Source organism: Panulirus ornatus, chromosome 52, assembly GCF_036320965.1.
Source record: "Panulirus ornatus isolate Po-2019 chromosome 52, ASM3632096v1, whole genome shotgun sequence".
Lineage (NCBI taxonomy): Eukaryota > Metazoa > Arthropoda > Malacostraca > Decapoda > Palinuridae > Panulirus > Panulirus ornatus.
Genome location: NC_092275.1, coordinates 11722170 through 11749991, shown reverse-complemented (window position 1 = coordinate 11749991; position 27822 = coordinate 11722170). Strand labels below are relative to the sequence as shown.

Genomic DNA, 27822 nt, shown 5'->3' with positions numbered 1-27822 from the left:
AGAAAGATGGTCAGTAGGCAGTACCAGATATCAGATTAGAAGGCATATGATATGACTGATAGAGATGATTTGTGGAATGCCTCAAGAATGTATGGCTTGAGAGGTAAGCTGCAAGAAGCAATGAGAAGTCTTCATCAAGGGTGTAAGGCATGTGTACAAATAGGAAGATAGGAGAGTGATTGTTTCTCAGTGGAGATTGGTCTGCGGCAAGGGTGTGTGTTGTCACCATGATTGTTCAATCTGATTATGGATAGGATGGATAGGGAGGTAAATGCAAGAGTTTTGGAGACAGGGGTAAGTATGAAGTCTGTTGGGGATGAGAGGGCCTGGGAAGTGAGTCAATTGTTGTTTGCTGACTAGACAGCACTGTTGGCTGATTCGAGTGAGAAACTGCAGAAGTTGGAGACTGAGTTTGGAAAAGTGTGTGAAAGGAGAAAGTTGAGAATAAATGTGAATAAGAGCAAGACTACTAGGTTCAGCAGGATTGAGGGACAAGTTAGCTGGGATGTAAGTTTGAATGGAGAAAAACTGGAGGAAGTGAAGTGTTTTAGATATCTGGGAGTGTACTTAGCAGCAAAAGGAACCATGGAAGCAGAAGTGAATCATAGGGTGGGGGAGGCGGCAAAGGTTCTGGAACTGATGAAGAATGTGTGAAAAAAGAGAGCGTTATCTCAGAAGCAAAAATGGGTATGTTTGAAGGAGTAGTAGTTCAAACAATATCATATGGTTGCAAGGCATGGGCTATAGATAGGGTTGTACTAAGGAGGGTGGATGCACTGGAAATGAAATGTATGAGGACATGGTGTGAGGTGGTTTGACTGAGTGAGTAACAAAAGGGTAAGAGAGATGTGTGGTAATAAAAAGAGTGGTTGAGAGAGCAGAAGAGGGTGTGTTGAAATGGTTAGGAAATATGGAGAGAATGAGTAAGGAAAGGTTGACAAAGAGGATATATGTGTCAGAAGTGGAGGGAACAAGAAGTAGGAGACCAGACTGGAAGTGGAAAGATGGGGGGGCTCTATTAGTGCTGAAAGTCTGTTAAATCGAGAATGTAACTATGGGCCATTTTTTAATATAATATACAGTTCACATGCTTTCTTTTAACTCCTCTATCACTTGATGCCATTTTGAATTGTATGGGCTGCAAAATCATTCAACAAATAGTCACAATTCTCTGTATACAGCCTGACCACACAGAAGCTTGAGGCAGACTGAGACTGAAATAAAGGGAGTATAATACACAATACCAAAAACAAGTGTGATATGAAATGCGCATGGTGTGGCATTTGAGATTTCTTAATCTTCTTAAATCTTTCAAATCATTACTAATTAATGTATTATTATTTCCCCTGTCTGTTAAATCTGAAATCCGTTAAATCAGAGTCCATTAAATCGAGGGTTTACTGAAAGTGTAAAAGAGAGACTTTTCTAGGCAAATGCTAAGAAGGGCAGCTGCTGGAACATCTGATCACTGTTTTGTGAAACCTAGGGTGAAGTTTTGATTTGGTTTTCGGAAAAGAGGAAACATTATCAGTGAAAACAGAGTGGTGAGAGTAAGCAAGCTTGGAAAAAAGACGTATTAAGAAATACAAGAAGAGATTGAGTGTAAGATACGACTAAATGAAGCAAGGGGAGTGGGTTAGAAACAGGAGCTTTTCAGGGAAGAAGTATAAGAATGTGCAAGAGATGAACAGGGCATGCAACAGGTGAGAGGGGGCCAGATCAAAAAGGATAAGAAGTAGGATAATGAAGTGAAGTTGTTAAGGAAAGAAGAGAGAGGCACTTGGGCAGAACTTACAGGGAAGGAATGCAAATGACTGGAGAATGTACAATAGAAAGTAGAAACAGGTTAAGAGGAAGGTTCAGGGTTTGAAAAGAGGGCAAATGAGAGTTGGGGTGAGTGAGTATCTGTAAACTTTAGAGAGAATAATATGCTTTGGAAGATTAATAATGGGCAGAAAACAAGAGAACAAACAGAAACATTAGTGGAAGGAGCAGAAGGGGAAGTGGTAACAGATAGTGATAAAATGAGAAGAAATGTTGAATGTATAGGCAGCCACCATCCAGGGGGGTATATTACCGATACTACCTGCTTGGGTATCGGGTGGGTTAGCGATGGCTATGTGGTGAACTAGCACTTCAATGGTTGACAAGCTGCACCCCTCTGACCCAGGTAACTGTCTTTCCTTTCTGCCTCACCCACATATGGGCTACTGGCATTCTGTCCACAAACATACAATCTCTCTGTCACACATAATACTTGAGAACACTTGACTCACACAACTCATTCTTCATAACTCTAGGTTTTTCCTGCAGTGAGTCCTATGCACTAACTCTACCTTTTGGCAAAGTGGTAAGAGATACAGATAAAAGTACAAGGCAGGAACATTAGGTAGAAATAGTCAACTATTTCTACCTAACGCTCATATCTAATTAGAAATACCCAAGCAGGTAGGTGGGAGCATTTGGTAACAGTAATAGGTTGGAACATCAGGTGGGCATATTAGGTAGAAGTAATCAGAAGGAACATTGGGTTGGAGCCTCTAAAAACACTGCACTAGAGTAGCCCTCTACCAATGGTTTGTTAAGAGTGAGGCACTAAATGCTACAACGTGGCATCAGAGTTCATCAGTTATGGAGATTCTTTTGCCATGGCCACTCCCTTGAGGGAGTTCCTGAAGGGAACAGGCAGCAGAGATACAAATAGACAGACAAATAATTGAATGTGTATGATGACAGGATAGCACATGCAGGATGTTTGGGTTAGGGTGGTGTGTGAACTGAAAATGTCAGGAAGAGTGGTCAGGTGAATAGAAAAGAGGTGATGAAACCCTATGTAAAATGAAATGTGGCAAGATGGCTGGAGTGGATGGTAATGCTGCTGAATTTCTTAGGAAAGTGGGTGACTGTGTTGTTGATTGGTTAGTTAGGATTTTCAATTTATGTGTGGATCATGGTGGGGTGTCTGAGGAATGGCAGAATGCATACATAGCACCACTGTATAAAGGCATGGGGGATAAAGATGAGCATTCAAACTAGAGAAATACATGAAGTTTGTTGATTGTATCTGGTAAATTATATGAGAGAGTAGTGACTGAGAGAGTGATGGCATGTATGGGAGTAACAGACTGGGGAGGAACAATATGGTTTCAGATGTGGTAGATGTGTAAATCAAGTGTTTGCTTTAAAGAACTTGTGTGAGAAATACTCTGAGAAACAATTATTTATTTATTTATCACACTTTTTTGCTGTCTCCCACGTTAGCGAGGTAGCGCAGGAAACAGACGAAAGAATAGCCCAACCCACCTACATACACATGTATATACATACACACCCACACATGCACATATACATACCTATACATTTCAAATGTATACATACATATACATACACAGACAAATACATATATACACATGTACATATTCATACTTGCTGCCCTCAGCCATTCGCGTTGCCACCCCACCACACATGAAATGGCACTCCCCTGCAACAAAGGCCACACTCATTCACACTCAGTCTCTAGATGTCACGTGTAATGCACCAAAACCACAGCTCCCTTTCCACATCTAGGCCCCACAAAACTTTCCATGGTTTACCCGAGACACTTCACATGCCCTGGTTCAATCCAGTGACAGCACGTCAACCCCGGTATACCACTTCATTCCAATGCACTCTATTCCTTGCATGCCTTTCACCTCCTGCATGTTCAGGCCCCGATCACTCAAATTCTTTTTCACTCCATCCTTTCCCCTCCAATTTGGTCTCCCACTTCTCCTCGTTCTCTCCACCTCTGACACATATATCCTCTTTGTCAATCTTTCCTCACTCATAAATGTGGCTTTTATAGATCTAGAGAAAGCATATGACAGGGTTAACAAAGATGTCTTAATGAAGGTGTCAAATATAGATGGTGTGGGAGAAAAGCTACTAGAAGCAGTAATAAGTTTTTAACAAGGGTGTAAGGCATGTGTAGTTAGGAAGAGAGGAGAGTGAGTTGGTTACTAACTTTGGAAGACTGTGCGGATGAAGAATGCTGATCCAATCACTCAATATCTTTTTCAATTCATTCTTCCATCTCCAGTTTGGTCTCCCCTTCTTGTTCCCTCCACTTCTGACATATATATATCCTCTATGTTAACCTTTCCTCACTCATTCTCTACATATGTCCAAACCATACCAGCATACCCTCTTCTGCTCTTTCAACCACATTCTTTTTGTTACCACACATCTCTCTTACCCTTACATTACTTAATCAAACCATCTCACATCACATACTGTCCTCAAACATTTCATTTCCAACACATCCCCTCTCTGCACAGCTTTATCTATAGCCCATGCCTTTTCCCTCCCAGATAATGTTCTCTCTTCTACACATTCTTCAGTGCTCCCAGAACCTTCACCCCCTACCCTACCCTTTGATTCACTTTCACTCCCATGGTACCTAATAACCTTGCTTTGATTCCCATTTACTCTCAACTTTCTCCTTTCAGACACTCTTCCAAACTCTGTCACCACTTTCTGCAGTCTCTCACTCGAATCCACCCCCAGTGTTGTATCATCAACACACAAAAACCTGACTCTGCCACTAGTGCTGTATCATCAACAAACAAAATCTGACTTCCCAAGCCCTCTTATTGCCCACAAACTGCATACTTGTCCCTCTCTCCAAGACTCTCACATTTACTTCCCTTGCATTCACTCTTCTCTCTAACCACTCCATCTATAAACAAACTAAACAACCATGGTGACATCACACACCCCTGCTACAGACCATCCTTCGCTTGGAACCATTCACTCTCTTTCTACTCATACACATGCCTAACAACCTTAATAAAAATTTCTAACTGCTTCTAGCAGCCTTCCTCCCACACCATACATTCTTAAGACTTTTCACACTGCATTTCTATCAATGCTATTATATGTCTTTACCTGATTCATAAATGCCACGCAAATATTCATCTGTCTCTTTATGTATTTTTCACACACATTATTTAAAGCAAACACCTGAATCATACATTTTTCTATCACTTATGAAACCACACTGCTCCTCCCCAGTCTGATGCTCTGCACTTCATCACCCTCTCAATCAATAACCTCCGAAACAACATATCAGGTATATTCAACAAACTTATACCTCGATAGTTTAATCACTCACCTTTATACTCCTCGCCTTCATAAAAAGGCAATATATAAGTATCACACTGATTCTCAACCACCTCAGCAGGATCCATACACCTACTGAAAATCCTTACCAACCAATCAACACAGTCACCTCCTTTCTCAATAAATTCAGTTGCCATACCATCCACTCTGGCTGCCTTTCCACATTACAAGGATGCAAAGCTTTCACCACCTTTTCTCTCTTCACCAAAACACCCTTCATGATTCTTTCACTTCACATACCAACCCAACCAAAACACCCTAAATCTGCCACTCTAACATCAAACATACTTAACCATTTATCACTTCCCCTTTTGCCCCTTCACCAATGTTCCCATTTCTTCTCTTGTCTTTTGCACATTATATAACTCTTTCCAAAACAATGTTTTATTCTCCCTAAAGCTTAATGGTATTTTCAGCTCCCTAAAGCTTAATGGTATTGTCTCAGCCCAACTCTCATTTTCTTTTTCAACTGATGCACCCTTTTCTTGACCTCCTGCAGCTTTCTCTTATACATCTCCCAATCATTTGCACTCCTTCCCTATAAGTACCATCCAAATGCCTCCCTTTCCTCCTCCACAAGCAACTGCAGTTCTTCATCCTACCACATACTACCCTTTTTAATCTGCCTACCTCCCAACTTTTGCATGCCACATGTATTTCTTGCACTTGCCATCACTGCTTCCCTACATACTTCCCATTCCTCACCTATTCCCATCACTTCATTTACTTTCATCTTTTGCCATTCTACACTCAATCTTTCCTGGTATTTCTTCATACACATAAATATATGTATTTTTTCATACTTGATTGTTGTTTCCTTCACTAGCGAAGTAGCGCAAGGAACAGACAAAGAAAGGCAACATTGGCTCGCATCCATATGCAAGCTGTCATGTGAAATGCACCAAAACCACAGCTCCCTATCCAAATCCATGCCCCACAGACTTTCCCATGGTTTACATCAGATGTTTCACATACCCTGGTTCAGTCCACTGACAGCACTTTGACCTCAGTAAACTACATTGTTCCAATTCACTCTATCCTAAGCATGCCTTTCATCCTCCTGCATGTTCAGGCCTCAATCACTCAAAATCTTTTTTTACCTCATCCTTCCATTTCCAATCTGGTTTCCCTGTACCCCTTTATCCCTCCACTTCTGGCATATTTATCTTCTTTGTCAACCTTTCTCTCCATATGCCTAGAGCATTTCAGAACACTCTCTTCTGCTCTCTCAACTATACTCTTTTTATTACCACATATCTCTCTTATCCTTTCATTACATAAATGATCAAATGACCTCACATCACATATTGTCCTCAAACATTTAATTTCCAAGACATCCTCCCTCCTCCACACTGTCATATCTATAGTCCATGCCTCACATCTATCTAATAATGTTGGGACTACAATTCCTTCAAACATGCCTATTTTTCCTCTTGTTTATCTCTCTTTCCACACATTCTTCAGCACTCCCACAACCTTCTCCTTCCCCCACTCACTTATGCTTCCAAGGTTCCATTCAAAACCATATTCACTCCCAGATACCTGATATACTTAACTTCCAATTTTTCTCCATTCAAACTTACTTCCCAACTAACTTGTAATTCAAACCCTACTAAACCTAATAACCTTGCTTTTATTCACATTTACCCTCAACTTTCTTCTTTCACACACTTTCCCAAACTCAGTTACCAACTTCTGCAGTTTCTCACTCAAATCAGCCACCAGTAATATATCACTGGCAAACAACAACTGACTCACTTCCTAGGCCTTTTCATCCCCAACAGACTGCATGTTTGCCCCTCTCTCCAAAATTCTTGTATTTTCCTCCCTCACCACCTTATCCATAAACAAATTAAAGAACTCTTGCCGCAGACTGACCTTTACAGGGAACCATTCACTCTCTTCTTTTCCTACATGTACATACGCCTTACATGTTTGGTAAAAACTCCTCACTGCTTCTAGCAGCTTACCTCCCACACCACACATTCTTAAGAGCTTCCACAAAGCATCTCTATCAACCCTATCATGTGCCTTACTCAAGTCCATAAATGCCATTTACAAATCCATCTGTTTTTCTCTTCAAAGCAAACACCTGATCCACACAGCCACTATTGCTTCTAAAACCACACTGCTCCTCCCAAATTTTCCAGGTATACTTAACAAACTAATGCCTCTGTAGTTTAAACACTCATCTTTATCCCCTTTGCCTTTATACAGTGGCACTAAACATGAATTCTACCAATCCTCAGGCACTTCACCATGATCCATACATACAATGAACATCCTAACCAACCAATCAACATCACCAAACCAATCCCCATGACTCTCTCACTTCACTTACCACCCTGACCTAACCACCCTGCAACTGCTGCTCTATCATCAAAGACATTCAACAATCCTTCAGGATATTCACTCCATATCATCCTCAGTCCATCACTCCTTCCTTGTTATTTCAGGTAACACCCAAATGCCTCTCTTTTCTCTTTCACAAGCAACTTTATTTACTCACCTTCATCCATTCCTGGTGCCACCTGCCCCACAAGAAACAGCATCGCCACCCATTTCAACGAGGTAGTGCCAGGAAACAGGCGAAAAAAGGCCACATCCACTCACTCTCAGTCTCTAGCGGTCATGTGTAATGCACTAAAAACACAGCTCCCTATCCACATCCAGGCCCCACAGACCTTTCCATGGTTCATCCCAGACAGCATGTCAACCCCAGTATACCGAATCATTCCAATTCACATTTTTCATCATATTTGTTCATTTATGACATCAACATATTAGCACCAGGAACAAAAAAAGAAACCTCATTTGCTCACATCCACCCCCTAGCTGTCATATATAACATGCTGAACCACAGCCCTCTTTCCACAACCAGGCCCAACAAACTTTTCTGTGGTTTTCCCTGGCAGCTTCATATACCTGGTTGAGATTGCTGACTGCACATCTTCCCTCGTACACAACATCGCTCTAATATACTCTAACTCATGCATGCATTTTGCTGTTCAGTATGTTAAGGCCACAACCACTCAAAATGTTTTTCACTTCATCCTTCCATCTCTAGTTTGGACTTCCCTGTCTGCTTTTCTCTTTCACTTCTGACCTCTCCTCACTCAATCTCTCTATGTATCAAAAACAAATCAAAGCATTCTCTTCAGTTCTCTCAACTATACTCTTCTTATTAACACACCTCTCTCTTACCCTTTTGTCACTTACTCATCAAAACACCTCACACCAAATACTGTACTCAAACATTTCTTTTCCAACACATCCACCCTCTGTGCATACTCATCTATAGCCCACACCTCATATCCATAATGCAACACTGGGACTACCACACCTTCCAGTACACTCATCTTCACCCTCCCAGATAATTCCACACATTCCCTAATGCTCTTAAGAACCTTCACCCTCTCACCAACCCTATGACTTGTCTCCAATTCCATGGTGACATTCACTGCCATGTCTACTCCTAAGTATCTACAACAGCTTACTTCCTACCAAATGTCTCCATTCAAATTCACACTCCAGCTAACTAAACTGTCCCTCTTGCCTGCTAAACCTAATAACCTTGCTTTTGTTCACATTCATTCTGAAATTCCTTCTCATAAAACATTCTCCAAAACACAGACACCACCTTCTGCACTTACTCAAACCTGGCTCCACAAATGTCATCAGCAATCATCAAATGACTCGCTTCCATGACGTCTCACCCGCTATAGACTGAATATCTGCCCCTCTCCCCAAGACTCCTGCATGTATTTCCCTCCCCATCCTATCCATAAACAAAAACACCTAAGGTGACAACACACATCCCTGCCACAGACCCACTTTCACCTGGAGCCACGTACTCTCCTCTCTACTTACTCACACACATGCATTACTCTCTTGATAAAAGCTCCTCTATTTCAAATATCTTTCCTCCCACATCATATATTCTTAAGACCTTCTGCAAAGCATCTCCATCAACTCTATCTATGCTTTCTCTCGATCCGTAAATGTCAGATAAAATTCTTGTTTCTTTAAGTATTTCTCACACATATTTTCAATTGCTAAAACATGTTCAAGACATCCCTATTGCTTCTGAACCACAATGTTCCTCCCCATTCTGATGCTCTGTGCATGCCCCCACCCTCTCAATCACCAACAGCCAACCACTCTCCCATACAACTTATCAGGGACACTCAACAAACTTATACCTCTGTCAATTAAACATTCACCTCAGTCCCCCTTACCTTTATACAGTGGCATTTTGCATGCATCCTGCCAATCCCCAAACCAACCAAACAACACAGTCAACCTCTTTCTTAAAAAATTCAATTGTAATACCATTAACTTTATGTCTTGCCACATTTCATCTTACTTTAGGTTTTCAAAATCTCTTCTCTCTTTACCAAACTAATTGCCATGACTCATTTTGCATACCTATCCAACCCAAACACCCTAAATTAACACCCCTCCATGATACTCCATCTCTTCTTCAACTCCCCAATTACTACTTCCAATTACTACTTCCCATTTGCCTCCTTCATTTGTTCTCTTGTTTTTCACACCCTACTAACCTCCTTCCAAAAGACTTTTTTTTATTTCCTTTGAAATCTACTGATACTCACTCACCCAACTCTCTTTTGCCATCTTTTTCAGTCCCTACACCTTCCTCTTGACCACCTGCCACTTTCTCTTGTACATCTACCAAGCCCTCACACTCTCTCCCTGTGAGTACCACCATAAACCTCTCTTTCTCTTTCACTAGCAACTTTACTTCATCATCCCAGCCTCCAAAGCAACACTAGATGGGATTAATTATGTTCCCAAATTATTAAACAGTATAAGCTTAAAGTCACAATGTCCCTAAGTTCTCCTTAAACAGCACAAGCTCCTATTACTAATGTTCTGAGGCATTTTGACAGCAAATGATCTTATTCACAACATTCCTAAACAACTTCTTAGATCATAACCTATGACTGAACATTAACAGCACAGATCTGGTTCTTAATGCTTCTAAACGTTTTTTAAACCTCAGGCTGCTAATTACAACTGAAGTCATAATAAGCATTACTCTTTCTCACTGCCAAGTACAAACTATAGTCCACACCTGTCAAAAAATTTTGGGCATACTGTGTAGTTAAAGACCCTCCCAAACCAGGAATAGAATGAGGGTCTCATAAGGTTCCATCGCCACGTGAGGTTCAGCTGACACTTCACATATAAACAATGACTCAGTCAACTGATGGTCACCATCCACTTACTAATTAATTTATTTCATACTCTGTATTCATAATTATTTGGGTAATCCATGGATTCTGTAACATCAAGATGTGCTATGCAAGTGTGTTTTATGAATCATAATTCATAAATAAAACTTCTAGCTTGAAATGAATGAAAAAAATGAATGTCACATAATGGTTCAACCTCTGGCTATGGAAAAAAGGAAATGTATAATTTATTTACACAAACGTCAATAGCAGTTCTCATCAATTTAACCACTGTATCAATAGGCTTCAATGTCTAAGCTACATTTTTCTCCAATTTCACTATTTTCCTTCACATTTTCAATTGTGTCTGAAGGTTCTACTTCAAGGGTGATCGTTTTTCCAGTAAGGGTCTTCACATCTTGGTTACATCCACACACATTTAGGCACCCCACTCTGAGCCTTCGCGGAGGATTATCCCTGGGGATAGGGGTGAAAGAATACTTCCCACGTATTCCTCGCGTGTCGTAGAGGATTATCCCTGGGGATAGGGGTGAAAGAATACTTCCCACATATTCCTCGCGTGTCGTAGAAAGCGACTAGAGGGGACGGGAGCGGGGGGCCAGAAATCCTCCCCTCCTTGTATTAACTTTCTAAAATGAGAAACAGAAGAAGGAGTCACGCGGGGAGTGCTCATCCTCCTCGAAGGCTCCGAGTGGGGTGCCTAAATGTGTGTGGATGTAACCAAGATGTGAAAAAAGGAGAGATAGGTAGTATGTTTGAGGAAAGGAACCTGGATGTTTTGGCTCTGAGTGAAACGAAGCTCAAGGGTAAAGGGGAAGAGTGGTTTGGGAATGTCTGGGGAATAAAGTCAGGGGTTAGTGAGAGGACAAGAGCAAGGGAAGGAGTAGCAATACTTCTGAAACAGGAGTTGTGGGAGTATGTGATAGAGTGTAAGAAAGTAAATTCTCGATTAATATGGGTAAAACTGAAAGTTGATGGAGAGAGGTGGGTGATTATTGGTGCTTATGCACCTGGGCATGAGAAGAAAGATCAAGAGAGGCAAGTGTTTTGGGAGCAGCTGAATGAGTGTGTTAGTGGTTTTGATGCACGAGACCGGGTTATAGTGATGGGTGATTTGAATGCAAAGGTGAGTAATGTGGCAGTTGAGGGAATAATTGGTATACATGGGGTGTTCAGTGTTATAAATGGAAATGGTGAAGAGCTTGTAGATTTATGTGCTGAAAAAGGACTGATGATTGGGAATACCTGGTTTAAAAAGCGAGATATACATAAGTATACTTATGTAAGTAGGAGAGATGGCCAGAGAGCGTTATTGGATTACGTGTTAATTGACAGGCTCGCGAAAGAGAGACTTTTGGATGTTAATGTGCTGAGAGGTGCAACTGGAGGGATGTCTGATCATTATCTTGTGGAGGCTAAGGTGAAGATTTGTATGGGTTTTCAGAAAAGAAGAGTGAATGTTGGGGTGAAGAAGGTGGTGAGAGTAAGTGAGCTTGAGAAGGAGACCTGTGTGAGGAAGTACCAGGAGAGACTGAGTACAGAATGGAAAAAGGTGAGAACAATGGAAGTAAGGAGAGTGGGGGAGGAATGGGATGTATTTAGGGAATCAGTGATGGATTGCGCAAAAGATGCTTGTGGCATGAGAAGAGTGGGAGGTGGGTTGATTAGAAAGGGTAGTGAGTGGTGGGATGAAGAAGTAAGAGTATTAGTGAAAGAGAAGAGAGAGGCATTTGGACGATTTTTGCAGGGAAAAAATGAAATTGAGTGGGAGATGTATAAAAGAAAGAGACAGGAGGTCAAGAGAAAGGTGCAAGAGGTGAAAAAAAGGGCAAATGAGAGATGGGGTGAGAGAGTATCATTAAATTTTAGGGAGAATAAAAAGATGTTCTGGAAGGAGGTAAATAAAGTGCGTAAGACAAGGGAGCAAATGGGAACTTCAGTGAAGGGCGCAAATGGGGAGGTGATAACAAGTAGTGGTGATGTGAGAAGGAGATGGAGTGAGTATTTTGAAGGTTTGTTGAATGTGTTTGATGATAGAGTGGCAGATATAGGGTGTTTTGGTCGAGGTGGTATGCAAAGTGAGAGGGTTAGGGAAAATGATTTGGTAAACAGAGAAGAGGTAGTGAAAGCTTTGCGGAAGATGAAAGCCGGCAAGGCAGCAGGTTTGGATGGTATTGCAGTGGAATTTATTAAAAAAGGGGGTGACTGTATTGTTGACTGGTTGGTAAGGTTATTTAATGTATGTATGACTCATGGTGAGGTGCCTGAGGATTGGCGGAATGCGTGCATAGTGCCATTGTACAAAGGCAAAGGGGATAAGAGTGAGTGCTCAAATTACAGAGGTATAAGTTTGTTGAGTATTCCTGGTAAATTATATGGGAGGGTATTAATTGAGAGGGTGAAGGCATGTACAGAGCATCAGATTGGGGAAGAGCAGTGTGGTTTCAGAAGTGGTAGAGGATGTGTGGATCAGGTGTTTGCTTTGAAGAATGTATGTGAGAAATACTTAGAAAAGCAAATGGATTTGTATGTAGCATTTATGGACCTGGAGAAGGCATATGATAGAGTTGACAGAGATGCTCTGTGGAAGGTATTAAGAATATATGGTGTGGGAGGAAAGTTGTTAGAAGCAGTGAAAAGTTTTTATCGAGGATGTAAGGCATGTGTACGTGTAGGAAGAGAGGAAAGTGATTGGTTCTCAGTGAATGTAGGTTTGCGACAGGGGTGTGTGATGTCTCCATGGTTGTTTAATTTGTTTATGGATGGGGTTGTTAGGGAGGTAAATGCAAGAGTTTTGGAAAGAGGGGCAAGTATGAGGTCTGTTGGGGATGAGAGAGCTTGGGAAGGGAGTCAGTTGTTGTTCGCTGATGACACAGCGCTGGTGGCTGATTCATGTGTGAAACTGCAGAAGCTGGTGACTGAGTTTGGTAAAGTGTGTGGAAGAAGAAAGTTAAGAGTAAATGTGAATAAGAGCAAGGTTATTAGGTACAGTAGGGTTGAGGGTCAAGTCAATTGGGAGGTGAGTTTGAATGGAGAAAAACTGGAGGAAGTGAGGTGTTTTAGATATCTGGAAGTGGATCTGGCAGCGGATGGAACCATGGAAGCGGAAGTGGATCATAGGGTGGGGGAGGGGGCGAAAATTCTGGGGGCCTTGAAGAATGTGTGGAAGTCGAGAACATTATCTCGGAAAGCAAAAATGGGTATGTTTGAAGGAATAGTGGTTCCAACAATGTTGTATGGTTGCGAGGCGTGGGCTATGGATAGAGTTGTGCGCAGGAGGATGGATGTGCTGGAAATGAGATGTTTGAGGACAATGTGTGGTGTGAGGTGGTTTGATCGAGTGAGTAACGTAAGGGTAAGAGAGATGTGTGGAAATAAAAAGAGCGTGGTTGAGAGAGCAGAAGAGGGTGTTTTGAAGTGGTTTGGGCACATGGAGAGGATGAGTGAGGAAAGATTGACCAAGAGGATATATGTGTCGGAGGTGGAGGGAACGAGGAGAAGAGGGAGACCAAATTGGAGGTGGAAAGATGGAGTGAAAAAGATTTTGTGTGATCGGGGCCTGAACATGCAGGAAGGTGAAAGGAGGGCAAGGAATAGAGTGAATTGGAGCGATGTGGTATACCGGGGCTGACGTGCTGTCAGTGGATTGAATCAAGGCATGTGAAGCGTCTGGGGTAAACCATGGAAAGCTGTGTAGGTATGTATATTTGCGTGTGTGGACGTATGTATATACATGTGTATGGGGGGGGTTGGGCCATTTCTTTCGTCTGTTTCCTTGCGCTACCTCGCAAACACGGGAGACAGCAACAAAGTATAAAAAAAAAAAAAAAAAAAATCATAAATAATGATAACACTTGATGTTTCTGATAGGGGTTTTTATCAGTTGGAAATATCAGATTGCTTGGCATCCCTTTAAATCCAGAGCTTAGATTATTTCTCACCCCATTAGTTTGTTTTCAATCATGGGTGTGTGCTATGTATCATAATACATAGATATATAATGGTAATACTAAGAAAAGCAAATGGATTTGTATGTAGCATTTACGGATCTGGGGAAGGTATATGATAGAGTTGATAGAGATGCTCTGTGGAAGGTATTAAGAATATATGGTTTGGGAAGCAAGTTGTTAGACGCAGTGAAAAGTTTTTATCAAGGATGTAAGACATGTGTACGTGTAGGAAGAGAAGAAAGTGATTGGTTCTCAATGAATGTTGGTTTGCAGCAGGAGTGCGTGATGTCTCCTTGGTTGTTTAATTTGTTTATGGATGGGGTTGTTAGGGAGGTGAATGCAAGAGTTTTGGAAAGAGGGGCAAGTATGCAGTCTGTTGTGGATGAGAGAGCTTGGAAAGTGAGTCAATTGTTGTTCAATGATGATGCAGCACTGGTGGTTGATTCGGGTGAGAAACTGCAGAAGCTGGTGACTGAGTTTGGTAAAGTGTGTGAAAGAAGAAAGCTGAGAGTAAATGTGAATAAGAGCAAGGTTATTAGGTACAGTAGGGTTGAGGGACAAGTCAATTGGGAGATAAGTTTGAATGGAGAAAAACTGGAGGAAGTGAAGTGTTTTAGATATCTGGGAGTGGATTTGGCTGTGGATGGAACCATGGAAGTGGAAGTGAGTCACAGCGTGGGGGAGGGGGTGAAGGTTCTGGGAGCATTGAAAAATGTGTGGAAGGCAAGAACATCATCTCGGAAAGCAAAAGTGGGTATGCTTGAAGGAATAGTGGTTTCAACAATGTTATATGGTTGCGAAGTGTGGGCTATAGATAGAGTTGTGCAGAGGAGGGTGGATGTGTTGGAAATGAGATGTTTGAGGACAATATGTGGTGTGAGGTGGTTTGATCAGGTAAGTAATTATAGGGTAAGAGAGATGTGTGGTAATAAAAAGGGTGTGGTTGAGAGAGCAGAAGAGGGTGTTTTGAAATGGTTTGGTCACATGGAGAGAATGAGTGAGGATAGATTGACCAAGAGGATATATGTGTCAGAGGTGGAGAGAACGAGCAGAAGTGGGAGACCAAATTGGAGGTGGAGAGATGGAGTGAAAAAGATTTTGAGCGATCAGGGCCTGAACATGCAGGAGGGTGAAAGGCGTGCAAGGAATAGAGTGAATTGGAACGATGTGGTATACCGGGGTCGACGTGCTGTCAATGGATTGAGCCAGGGCATGTGAAGTGTCTAGGGCACACCATGGAAAGTTTTGTGGGGCCTGGATGTGGAAAGGGAGCTGTGGTTTCGGTGCATTATACATGACAGCTAGAGACTGAGTGTGAACAAATGTGGCCTTTCTTGTCTTTTCCTAGTGCTACATCACGCGCATGCGGGGGGAAGGGGGTTGTCATTTCATGTGTGGCAGGGTGGCGATGGGAATGAATAAAGGCAGCAAGAATTAATCATGTACAGGTGTATATATGTATATGTCTGGGTATGTATATATATGCATATGTTGAAATGTATAGGTATGTATATGTGCGTGCGTGGACATGTATGTATATACATGTGTATGTGGGTGGGTTGGGCCATTCTTTCGTCTGTTTCCTTGCGCTACCTGGCTAATGAGGGAGACAGTGACAAAGTATAATAAATAAATAAATATAATGGTAATATAAGATGTTTTCTTGCTAGTGTTCATGTGTTCACAACACAGTGCTGCATGACATTCCTAAATCAAACTATATAATTTTTTGTGTCATTTACAATTTGTTCATTAAGAATGTATGAAGCAAGAAGCCTGTTACATATGAATAAGCTTATGCTTTCCTATAATCATTACCCTTAAATATTCTATTTTCGTTTCTTTCCCCCTAGCTATCAGGTGTTGTTATTAAGAAGTATTAGTATCAGATGTGATATCTTCAAGATTTTGCCTTAATAAAAAAAGCTGTAAAAAATGACCAAATCACCATTTTTGGGAATGCAGCTAGAAATTCATTACACAGCCAAAAGGTTAAGCAGATGCAGTTCCAATTTTTACTTTTACTAAGCACACTTATAGTAGAAGATACCTCAGTTTACAGTGATGCTAAATACTTCTCAAGACAATATGATACTGGATTCCACTAAAACACTCACCCAGAATTAACTGGTGATTGTGAAAAGAGGATGATGTAGCAGGTGGTACATTGGAGGGAAAGGAGGACCAGTTGGCATGTGAGCTGGTTCAAGTTAGTGTCACTGCGCAAGTCGACCAGTGGCTGCAAGATAATACAAGTCCGCTCATCCAAGAGCATGTCTGCCCATCCATGCTCACTGCCCTCGCCTGCCTCCACATCCCTGTATTAATATTTGGATGGAATCATATTAAAAATACTGCCCAAAAATCTCTTGCATGTTGCAAATGGTGACTAAGAGGGGTGGAAATGAGGGTTGAAGATCCTCCCCTCCTAAATTACTTTCTAAAAGAAGAAACAGAGGAAAGAGCCAAGCGAGGATACTTTTCCTCTAAGGGTCATTCATCTATTCCAGATGCTACCTTGTTTACACAGGACATACTTTCCTCTAAGGGTCATTCATCTGTTCCTGATGCTACCTTGTTTACACAGGACATACTCTGACACATATGAAAGAAAGAAAAACTAGACTGAAAGTTAGTAACCTTGAACACAAGCTTTAAGGTTAATGATAGTATCACACAGAGGACTACAGTACTAGTAGTGTCAGACTTCACCTGCCTGTGGTTACACATGTTGACAACAGAGTACAATCATACTGAAGAACTTCTCACCCCAAAGGAGCCATTGCTTCCTCCCGAAAGGAAGCAGCACAGCTTTGGAGCTTTTAAAGTGTCTGGAAAAGAGGTCTTTGAGTAACATCAAGACCCTTTCAAGAAAGAAAGAAAGAAAGAAAGAAGGTATTCGTATGTAAGTAGGTTATACTATAAAAGTACTTTCTTAATCTTTTATTTTACATTTCTTGTTTAGTTTCATGTTGTGTCCTCTGGCTGCTCTATCCCTACATCTCTTGCAGAACTGTACTCTGTCTGTGTTATGGATTTGTTTTAAAACTTTAAAGATTTTGATCAGGTCACTCCTTACTCCTTCCTCTTCTAGGTCAGACACTAAAGTTTACTAATTACAGAGACTTACTTTGGCCATCCCCTTGAGGGAGTTCCAAAAGGGAAAGGACATTAGAGATATAGAAAGATAGATATGTAGGCAAAGTCCCTGGTACAGTACCATCTCTGTTGCCCTCTTCTGAACTTTCTCTCTTAGCTCTTTGTGCATCTTTAGGTGTTGCAACCAAGCTTGACAGCCACATTCTAAGTAGGATATGAACAGCTTGCTAAAAATTTCTTTATCTTATACAGTACTTGAAGGTTATGCTGATATTTCCAGCAGACAGTTTGTCTCCATAACTGGTCTTCTAAAGTGAGAGATTTTTACTAGTCTTCTAAAGTGAAAGGTTAAAAACAATGTTAACTCCCAAATCTTTCTTGCACACAGAATCCTGAAGCAAAATTCCCATTTATTATTCATTTATTTATTATACTTTGTCGCTGTCTCCCGCGTTAGCTAGGTAGCGCAAGGAAACAAACGAAAGATTGGCTCAACCCACCCACATACACATGTATATACATATCCCTGGGGATAGGGGAGAAAGAATACTTCCCATGCATTCCTCACGTGTCGTAGAAGGCAACTAAAGAGGACGGGAGCGGGGGGGCTAGAAACACTCCCCTCCTTGTATTTTAACTTTCTAAAAGGGGAAACAGAAGAAGGAATCATGCAGGGAGTGTTCATCCTCCTTGAAGGCTCAGATTGGGGTGTCTAAATGTGTGTGGATGTAACCAAGATGAGGAAAAAGGAGAGATGGGTAGTATGTTTGAGGAAAGGAACTTCGATGTTTTGGCTCTGAGTGAAAAGAAGCTCAAGGGTAAAGGGGAAGAGTGGTTTGGGAATGTCTTGGGAATAAAGTCAGGGGTTAGTGAGAGGGCAAGAGCAAGGGAATCAGTGGCACTACTCCTGAAACAGGAGTGGTGGGAGTATGTGATAGAATGTAAGAAAGTAAACTCGAGTGATATGGGTAAAACTGAAAGTTGATGGAGAGAGATGGGTGATTATTGGTGCATATGCACCTGGGCATGAGGAGAGAGATCATGAGAGGCAAGTGTTTTGGGAGCAGCTGAGTGAGTGTGTTAGTAGTTCTGATGCTCGAGACCGGGTTATAGTGATGGGTGATTTGAATGCAAAGGTGAGTAATGTGGCAGTTGAAGGAATGATTGGTGTACATGAGGTGTTCAGTGTTGTAAATGGAAATGGTGAAGAGCTTGTAGATTTATGTGCTGAAAAAGGACTGGTGATTGGGAATACCTGGTTTAAAAAGAGAGATATATACATACGTATATGCATGTAAGTAGGAGAGATGGCCAGAGAGCATTACTGGATTATGTGTTAATTGATAGGCACGTGAAAAAGAGACTTTTGGATGTTAATGTGCTGAGAGGAGCAACTGCAGGGATGTCTGATCATTATCTTGCGGAGGCAAAGGTGAAGTTATGTAGAAGTTTCCAGAAAAGAAGAGAGAATGTTGGGGTGAAGAGAGTGGTGAGAGTAAGTAAGCTTGGGAAAGAGACTTGTGTGAGGAAGTACCAGGAGAGACTGAGTACAGAATGGAAAAAGGTGAGAACAAAGGATGTAAGGGGAGTGGGAGAGGAATGGGATGTATTTAGGGAAGCAGTGATGGCTTGCGCAAAAGATGCTTGTGGCATGAGAAGAGTGGGAGGTGGGCAGATTAGATAGGGTAGTGAGTGGTGGGATGAAAGAGTAAGATTATTAGTGAAAGGGAAGAGAGAGGCATTTGCACAATTTTTGCAGGGAAATAATGCAAATGACTGGGAGATGTATAAAAGAAAGAGGCATGAGGGCAAGAGAAAGGCGCAAGAGGTAAAAAGGAGGGCAAATGAGAGTTGGGGTGAGAGAGTATCATTGAATTTCAGGGAGAATAAAAAGATGTTTTGGGAGGTAAATAAAAAGCGTAAGACATGGGAACAAATGGGAAGATCAAAGAAGGGGGCAAATGGGGAGTTGATAACAAGTAGTGGTGATGTGAGAAGGAGATGCAGTGAGTATTTTGAAGGTTTGTTGAAAGTGTTTGATGTTAGAGTGGCAGATATAGGGTGTTTTGGTTGAGGTGGTTTGCAAAGTGAGAGGGTTAGGGAGAATGATTTGGTAAACAGAGAAGAGGTAGTAAAAGCTTTGCGGAAGATGAAAGTCGGCAAGGCAGCAGGTTTGGATGGAATTGCAGTGGAATTTATCAAAAAAGTTGGTGACTGTATTGTTGAGTGGTTGGTAAGGTTATTTAATGTATGTATGACTCATGGTGAGGTGCCTGAGGACTGGTGGAATGCTTGCATAGTGCCATTGTGCAGAGGCAAAGGGGACAAAAGTGAGTGCTCAAATTACAGAGGTATAGGTTTGTTGAGTATTCCTGGTAAATTATATGGGAGGATATTGATTGAGAGGGTGAAGGCATGTACAGAGTATTAGATTGGGGAAGAGCAGTGTGGTTTCAGAAGTGGTAGAGGATGTGTGGATCAGGTGTTTGCCTTGAAGAATGTATGTGAGAAATACTTAGAAAAGCAAATGGATTTGTATGCAGCATTTATGGATCTGGAGAAGGCATATGATAGAGTTGATAGGGATGCTCTGTGGAAAGTATTAAGAATATATGGTGTGGAAGGCAAGTTGTTAAGTTTTTTGAGGATGTTAGGCATGTGTATGAGTAGGAAGAGAGGAAAGTGATTTGTTCTCAGTGAATGTTGGTTTGCAGCAGGGGTGCGTGATGTCCCCATGGTTGTTTGATTTGTTTATGGATGGGGTTGTTAGGGAGGTGAATGCAAGAGTTTTGGAAAGAGAGGCAGTCTGTTGTGGATGAGAGATCTTGGGAAGTGAGTCAGTTGTTGTTCGCTGATGATACAGCGCTGGTGGCTGATTTGGGTGAGAAACTGCAGAAGCTGGTGACTGAGTTTGGTAAAGTGTGTGAAAGAAGAAAGCTGAGAGTAAATGTGAATAAGAGCAAGGTTATTAGGTACAGTAGGGTTGAGGGACAAGTCAATTGGGAGGTAAGTTTGAATGGAGAAAAACTGGAGGAAGTGAAGCGTTTTAGATATCTGGGAGTGGATTTGGCAGCAGATGGAACCTTGGAAGCAGAAGTGATTCATAGGGTGGGGGAGGGTGCAAAAGTTCTGGGAGCATTGAAAAATGTGTGGAAGTCGAGAACGTTATCTTGGAAAGCAAAAACGGATATGTTTGAAGGAATAGTGGTTCTGATGATGTTACATGGTTGCGAGGTGTGGGCTCTAGATAAGAGTTGTGCGGAGGAGGGTGGATGTGCTGGAAATGAAATGTTTGAGGACAGTATGTGGTGTGAGGTGGTTTGATTGAGTAAGTAATGAAAGGGTAAGAGAGATGTGTGGTAATAAAAAGAGTGTGTTTGAGAGAGCAGAAGAGGGTGTTTTGAAATGGTTTGGTCACATGGAGAAAATGAGTGAGGAAAGATTGACAAAGAGGATATATGTGTCAAAGGTGGAGGAAACAAGTAGAAGTGGGAGACCAAATTGGAGGTGGAAAGATGAAGTGAAATAGATTTTGAGTGATCGGGGCCTGAACATGCAGGAGGGTGAAAGTCGTGCAAGGAATAGAGTGAATTGGAACAGTGTGGTATACCAGGGTCGACGTGCTGTCAATGGATTGAACCAGGGCACGTGAAGTGCCTGGGGTAAACCATGGAAAGTTCTGCGGGGCCTGGATGTGGAAAGGGAGCTGTGGTTTCGGTGCATTATTACACGACAGATAGAGACTGAGTGTGAATGAATGTGGCCTTTCTTGTCTCTTCCTAGTGCTACCTCGCGCACATCCAGGGGGATGGGGTTATCATTTCATGTGTGGCAGGGTGGCAACGGGAATGAATAAGGGCAGACAGTATGAATTATGTACATTTGTATATATGTACATGTCTGTGTGTGTATATATATATATGTATGTATGTATACACACATATATGTATTCCTACTAGAAGATATTCTTATTGAGGCCTTCTTTCACTCTGTCCCATCTTCATAACTTTACATTAGCTCAGGTTAAATTTCACATTTAAGGTTACGGCATGACTGTCTGGGTGTAGTGGTGTGTGAAAGTGTGTCATGATGTGCCTCCGTGTGGTGATGTGTGAAAGTGAGGCATAGTGCGTAAGAGTGTAGTATGGTGTGCGAGTCTGGTATAGTGTGTAAAGATATGACATGATATGTGAGGGTGTGGCATGTTTTAAGGGGGTATGTGGGAATGTGGTGTGGTGTGGTGTGGTGTAGTGTGGTGCATGAGGGCATGATGTGTAAGGGTGTGGTGTATAAGGGAACGGTGTAGTGGGTAATGGAATAGTGTCTGAGCCCACAGCATGGTGTGTAAGGGTGTGGCATGTGTGTAGGTGTAGCATGTATGTAGGTGTAGCATGTATGTAGGTGTAGCATGGTTTTTGACAGTTTGGAATGTGTGTAAGGGAATAGTATGGTGCGTGAATATGTGGTCTGGTGTGTGAGAGCGTGGCAGGGTATTTGAGGGTATGACACAGTGTGGGAGGGCAGAGCATGGTGTGTAAATGTGTGGTGTGTGAGGATGCGATTTGGTATGTGCTGTGTGAAAGTGTCGATTGGTGTGTGAGAGTGTGGTGTGATGTGAGGATGTGACTTAGTGTAAGAGTGGTGTGCTAGTGTGTGATGTAATGTGTGAGGGCATGTCATGGGAAAGCATAGCATAGTGGTTGAAGGCACAGAATATGAGGGTGTTGTATGGCATGTAAGTGTGAGGTTGTAACATGATCTGTAAGGGTATGGTGAGGGTTAGGAGCGTGTGACATGGTATGTGAGGATTAGGCACGGTATATGAGGGTTTGACTTACTGTAAGAGTGTGACATGGTGTGTGATGGCGTATTATAGTGTGTGAGGGTGTGGTATGGGCGTGATGGCATGAAGTGTATATGGGTGTGGCCTGTTATGTGAATGTGATGTGGTGTGTGAAGGTCTGACGTGGTGTGTGAATGTATGATGTGGTGTGGTGTGAGAGCATGTAGCATGGTGTGTCAAGGGAAGGTGTAGTTTGTTAGGGGTGTGGCATGTTGTGATTTGGTGTGTAAGATTACAATGTCTGAAGGTGTGGCATGGTATGAGAGGATGTGCATAGTGTGAAATTGTGATGTGGTGTGTGAAAGCATGGTGAGCATGGATGTGGTGAAATGAGTGAAGGTGTGATGTGTGGAGTAGTGTGGGTAAGGATGGTATGGTGTTTGAGGATGTTTCATGTGAAGCAGTGGTGTGATGTATGAGGGTTTGGCTTGGTGTTTGAAGATGTTATGTGTGAGATAGTGGAGTGGTGTATGAGAGTATAGATTGGCATGTGAAGCCACTGTATGTACAGCGCATGAGAGTGTATCATGGTGCATGAAGGTCAGGAACTGGGTCTCACCTGAGGCACCTCTCTATCAGGAGTAAGTCATATATAGAGGTGAGGATATAGTGCAGCTCAGCATTGTTGGTGATGCTGGTGGCAGCCACCAGAGTCAGAGTGTCACACCTTTGTCCCCCACCATCATCAGTGCTGCTGCTCCTGCTGAGGTTCCTGTTGCCCTCTGGCAGTGGTTTCAACCTTGCTATATGGATAAACATTATTCTAATTGCTAAAACATTGATGCAACTCAGTCTGGGAACAAAGGGTACAACATATTACAGTAGTGAAGGATGATTAGGGCCAGCTCTCTAACTCGCCATCATCTACTTAAAAAGATATCAGGCTATTGAACATAAGGACAAACAAGAGTCGTCTTAAAACAGCACAGGTCACTAAACATGGAAACACTGAAAAATTACAGATATAAAGAAAATGTGATTTAATGCAAAAATTGGAAGTTTTCACAAAATAGTGAGTGACATGCATCTCACTGAAAAACCATATACAGTTTATGGGTGAAACTTTTTCCTTTACAAAACTGATGCAAAAGGTCATGTGTAAAATGAACATACTGTACAGCAAAACTGGGAACATTTCTGTTATCAATAATTTTTAAACCTTTTGCTGCATAATTAAGTTTCACATTGGTTCCCCCAAAGTCAAATGAAATGTATTTTCTAAACAATATGTAATTACCAATTTGTATTGTACTGGGAGGGAGATTTACACAAAGGGACCCATCTCTTACACATTTTGTCATTCAAATACTTTAATCTATGCATGATGTCTACTATAAACATGTCAGTCATTCTATTCCATCCATCCATCACTCTTACACTATAAAAGTACTTCTTTAAATCCTTTAAAACAAGTTTCTTACAAAATTTCATGAATTGTCCTTTGGTTCCCTTTATCCCTACACTTCCCAAAGACTTGTTCACAGGAGGTAATCAATCCATTCTTAAAACTGACCGGTTGAGTTAAAGTTACCATGCACTCTTCTCTCTCCCAAGGTGAGCAAATATAAAGCCTTTAGCTTTTTATTGTAACTTAACTCCCTTAATTCTGGTGCCATTTCCATTGTCCTCATCTGGACCATCTCCATCAGCTCTTAGTGCTTTTTTTAGGCATGTTGACCAAACTTAAGCATATTTTAGTTTTGGCCTAATAAGGATAAGAACAGCTTACTAAATATATCCTTATACATATACTTAAAACCTATTATCATATCAGTCAGATGACAGTTTGTCCCCTTTACTGTTCTCCTAAAGTGAGATTCTGGTGACAGATTAGGGATGATGTTAACTTCCAAATCCCACTCACACACAGAATCCTGAAGCTTACTTCCTACTAGATAATAATCATACTTGAGGCCTCTTTACATGTGCTCAGGCTGAACTTTGTGAATAAAGTATCAGGCCAACTTTAGAGTCTGTCTACATCCCCATATAAGTACATGCAATCCTGCTTAATTTTCATGTCCCTCATGACCATTGCATCATTTGCAAACATATTAAGGTAGGAAACCAAACATTCAGGCAAGTCATTCACACATCAAGAAGAGAAACAGTTCCAAAACAAAACCTTATTGCACTCCACTGGTATACTTCATCCATCTGGAAAAGGCTCCTCTGACATGCGTCCTTTGTTCCCTTCCAATAATCTTTTATGTATCATTTGAGTCTTCCCTTTATTCCTGCCTGGCATTCTAGCTTCTTAATTAGCCTTCCCTACAGTTCAGTGTCAAATGCTTTCTGACAGTCAAGATACAAATAGTCTACCCAGCCTTATTCTTTTGTATAATACAGACATTCTCTCATAGAATTCTTAGCAGTTCACTGCATATCATCTTTCCCTAAAACTGTGTTGCCTCTCACTCATGGAATTTCTCCGCAGTAGAAAGTCATCCAATGCTCTCTGAAACTTTTTCAGCACTTGGCAGACCATGCTAATCAAGGAGACTGGTTACAGCTGTAGCTCAGTGCCTCTTTCCAGTCAACTTTCTCATAGATAGGTATGATGCTTCCCTCAAACTACATTCTATGAAAGAATTTATGTTGTTTATATTCAAGTGTGTCGAGCAATGACACACTGGGCATTGGGAGGGTAAGTGACGGCTGTGTAATGAGCCAGCACTTCAGCTGCTACAAAGTGAAACTCCTCTGATTCAGGTGGCTGTCTTTTATTTCTACCTCACCCACACATGGACTCCTTGCATTCTGTCCACAAACATACAATCTCTCCTTGCCATAAATAAGACATGAAAATACTTAACACACAAAACTCATTCTTCATGAGTATACACTTTCCTGCAGTAACTGCTATGTGCTAGACCTGCCTTTTGGCAAAATGGTAGACGCAGTAGACAGAAGTAGTAGGTAGGAAAACTTAGGCTGGAGCATTAGACAGAAGAAGTAGGTAGGAAGATTAGGTAGATGTAGTCAGTAGGGACATTAGGTAGAAGCCTCTGCAAACACCACGCCACAGTTGCCCTCTGCCAGATGTCTGTTAAGGGTGAGGCACTAAATATTAAGAAATGGCACTGAAGTTCACTAGTTAAGGAGACTGCTGCACTGGAGACCCCTTGAGGGATTTCCAGGAAGGAACAGGCATCAAAGAAATAAGGATAGATAGATATAAGGTATGCCTGCCCTTTCCCCTCTCCCTTGGCACTTTGGCATTCTCCAGCAGCATCTTGAACAGTATTTCACGAGGTCTGTCTAGCATGTCTGTGAACATCTTTGTCACGTGGTGAAATTTCATCAGGAACATGAGCAGGGCCTCTGAGAGGGTGGGGTGTTACATTATATCAAGGCCCAGGAGTCCAAAAGGGAGCTTGGGAAAATCAACAGAGTGCTCCATTGCACCTTTCTCTCATCTCCCATGCCCTATCTAGCTTTATGGCTCTTGGCATAAAACTATAGTAGATAAAAACAGGAAGACTAATGGGGGAGGGAAGGGGACCTGAAAGAAACTTTGTACTCCCTGACAAAATTCCTCTCATGGGCCCTGACCATGAGCATTCCATGAGTCAAGACCTTTTATTATTCTGTTAATGTCTTTTCTAAATATCCTAATGCTTTCTTAAGCCTCTTCCCTACCTAGTCTCATGAGTGATGGATCTATATTGTCTTCCACAGTGAAAATACTTCTAAATCTATCAAGTTCCTCATATCTTTCCTCATCCTCAACTACTTTTACCCCTGAATCCCTTAATCTGATTAAATACTCTAAACTAACAATGCACTTCTGATGAATTTATGAAAAAGTTCTGCATTTGCTTCCACAATATTCTTTTCAAAAAAATTCCTCTGTTCCCCTTTTTTTTTCATGCTATACTAGTTTCATGCTCTTTTATACCTTGCATAAGCTGACTGGCTGGAGTGTCGCCTATATCTCTGCCAATGCACATCTCGAAGTTCTCTTGCTTTCTGGTATCTCTGACTGAACCATTCTTCCCTCTGTTTTTGGGGCTAAAGGTAGACATGTTCCTTCTCCACTGTAAATTCCACAAACCTTTCACCAGAATACTGTGGTTCATGGTTATTGGAATCTATAACCTAATCCAAGCTGCAAGAAAAATTTTCAAGTTCTGTACGGTTTCCACTTTATATCTTCAAGTCTTGTCTCATCTCAGCTGTTCTAAAGCTTATCAGGACCATAAGCTTTGTATGGGTCAAGACCTTTTAGTGTTCTGTTTATGTCTTTTCTAGGTATCCCAAAGTTCCTTAAGCTTCTTCCCTATTCTCTCACTAGCTATGGGGTTATGGTGTCTTCCACTATAAAAATACTTTTGAACTTATTCAGTTCCTCACATATCCATACAGCAACCTTGACTATCTTCCTCTCTGAACTCTTTATCAAAACATAAGCAGTTCTTTAATTGACGATCTACCTAAAACAAATTCATGGGAAAGTTTTGGATTTCATCTGTTTTGTCTATAATATTCTTTTAAAAAATTTCTCTGTTCCATCTTTCTCATCCCGCTATTCTTATTTCTTGCTCCCTTATACCTTGCATAAGCTGGCTAGCTGGAGTGTTGCCTGTATCTCTGCCAATGCCACCTCTGCTCTTTAAATTCCTCATTTACCACATAAACAAATTTCAGTATTCCATAACCTCTTTTTCTAAGTCACAGGTACACCACTGAATTTCCAGTACCTCCTTTAGTCTGGACAAAATTACGTGAGGAACTTGAAATTATGGTGGCCACCAGACTAGTAAACTTGGCGGCCACAAAATGGCATTGTGTGTAGCAGGTGCTTATTTACATTCTTTACACTGCACTTGTTGATGGTGATACCACAATTCTGTGAGATTCTTAGCTTATTTTGCTTAAATCTAACCCTAGCTATGGCTTCTAAGACATATGAGATTGTCAGTCATGGTGGCAGATGTAAATGCCAGTCCATACTGATCCAAGATAAAGTAGAACTGTTGAAAAAATGGACTGTGGTGTTTTGGTGCATAAACTGTGTGACACCTACAGTACTGGTTCACCAGCTGTTTATTATATAAAGAAGCTAAAGGAGAAAATACTGAAATTCTATGCAGACAGCAATTCCAAGAAGCAAATGACGATTAGAAAAACTATGAAAGATGGTAAGAGTAGTGAGCACAATTGAGTGATGATGGAATAGTTTTCACAGTGTCAGAGTGATGAAGTGGACTTGTCAGGTAGCATGATAATGGACCAGGATAAGTTAGTTCCATACAGAATTTAAATTTTTGTTTAATCTTGTTTAATTAATTCCTGTAATCTTGTTTCACTAATGTACTATTGTACAAGTACCTGTTTTTCATTTATTCATTTGATTTTCGTTCATTTCAAGCTAGAAGTTTCAGTTTTCTAAATTGTTTCTTACATTTTTCATATGTATGTATATGTATGTGTGTGTGTGTGTGTGTATATGTGTGTATGTATGTGTATGTGTGTGTATGTGTATATGTATATATATATGTATATTATCCCTGGGGATAGGGGTGAAAGAATACTTCCCACATATACC

At 41.3% G+C, this 27822-nt stretch overlaps 1 protein-coding gene across 7 annotated transcripts in view; it reads right to left on the bottom strand.

The window, feature by feature from the left end:
• Window positions 1-27822, bottom strand: part of LOC139765063 (uncharacterized) — a 197253-nt gene that overhangs the window by 78720 nt on the left and 90711 nt on the right. For 6 of the 7 annotated variants that reach the window (XM_071692163.1, XM_071692164.1, XM_071692167.1 and 3 more), the window contains 2 exons: window positions 22831-23014; window positions 16447-16647 (listed from right to left, as the gene is read on the bottom strand). In XM_071692163.1, the coding sequence (XP_071548264.1) occupies window positions 16447-16647; window positions 22831-23014 (385 nt within the window). The remainder of the gene's footprint in view (window positions 1-16446; window positions 16648-22830; window positions 23015-27822) is intronic. The other variant, XM_071692165.1, reaches the window with a different exon arrangement.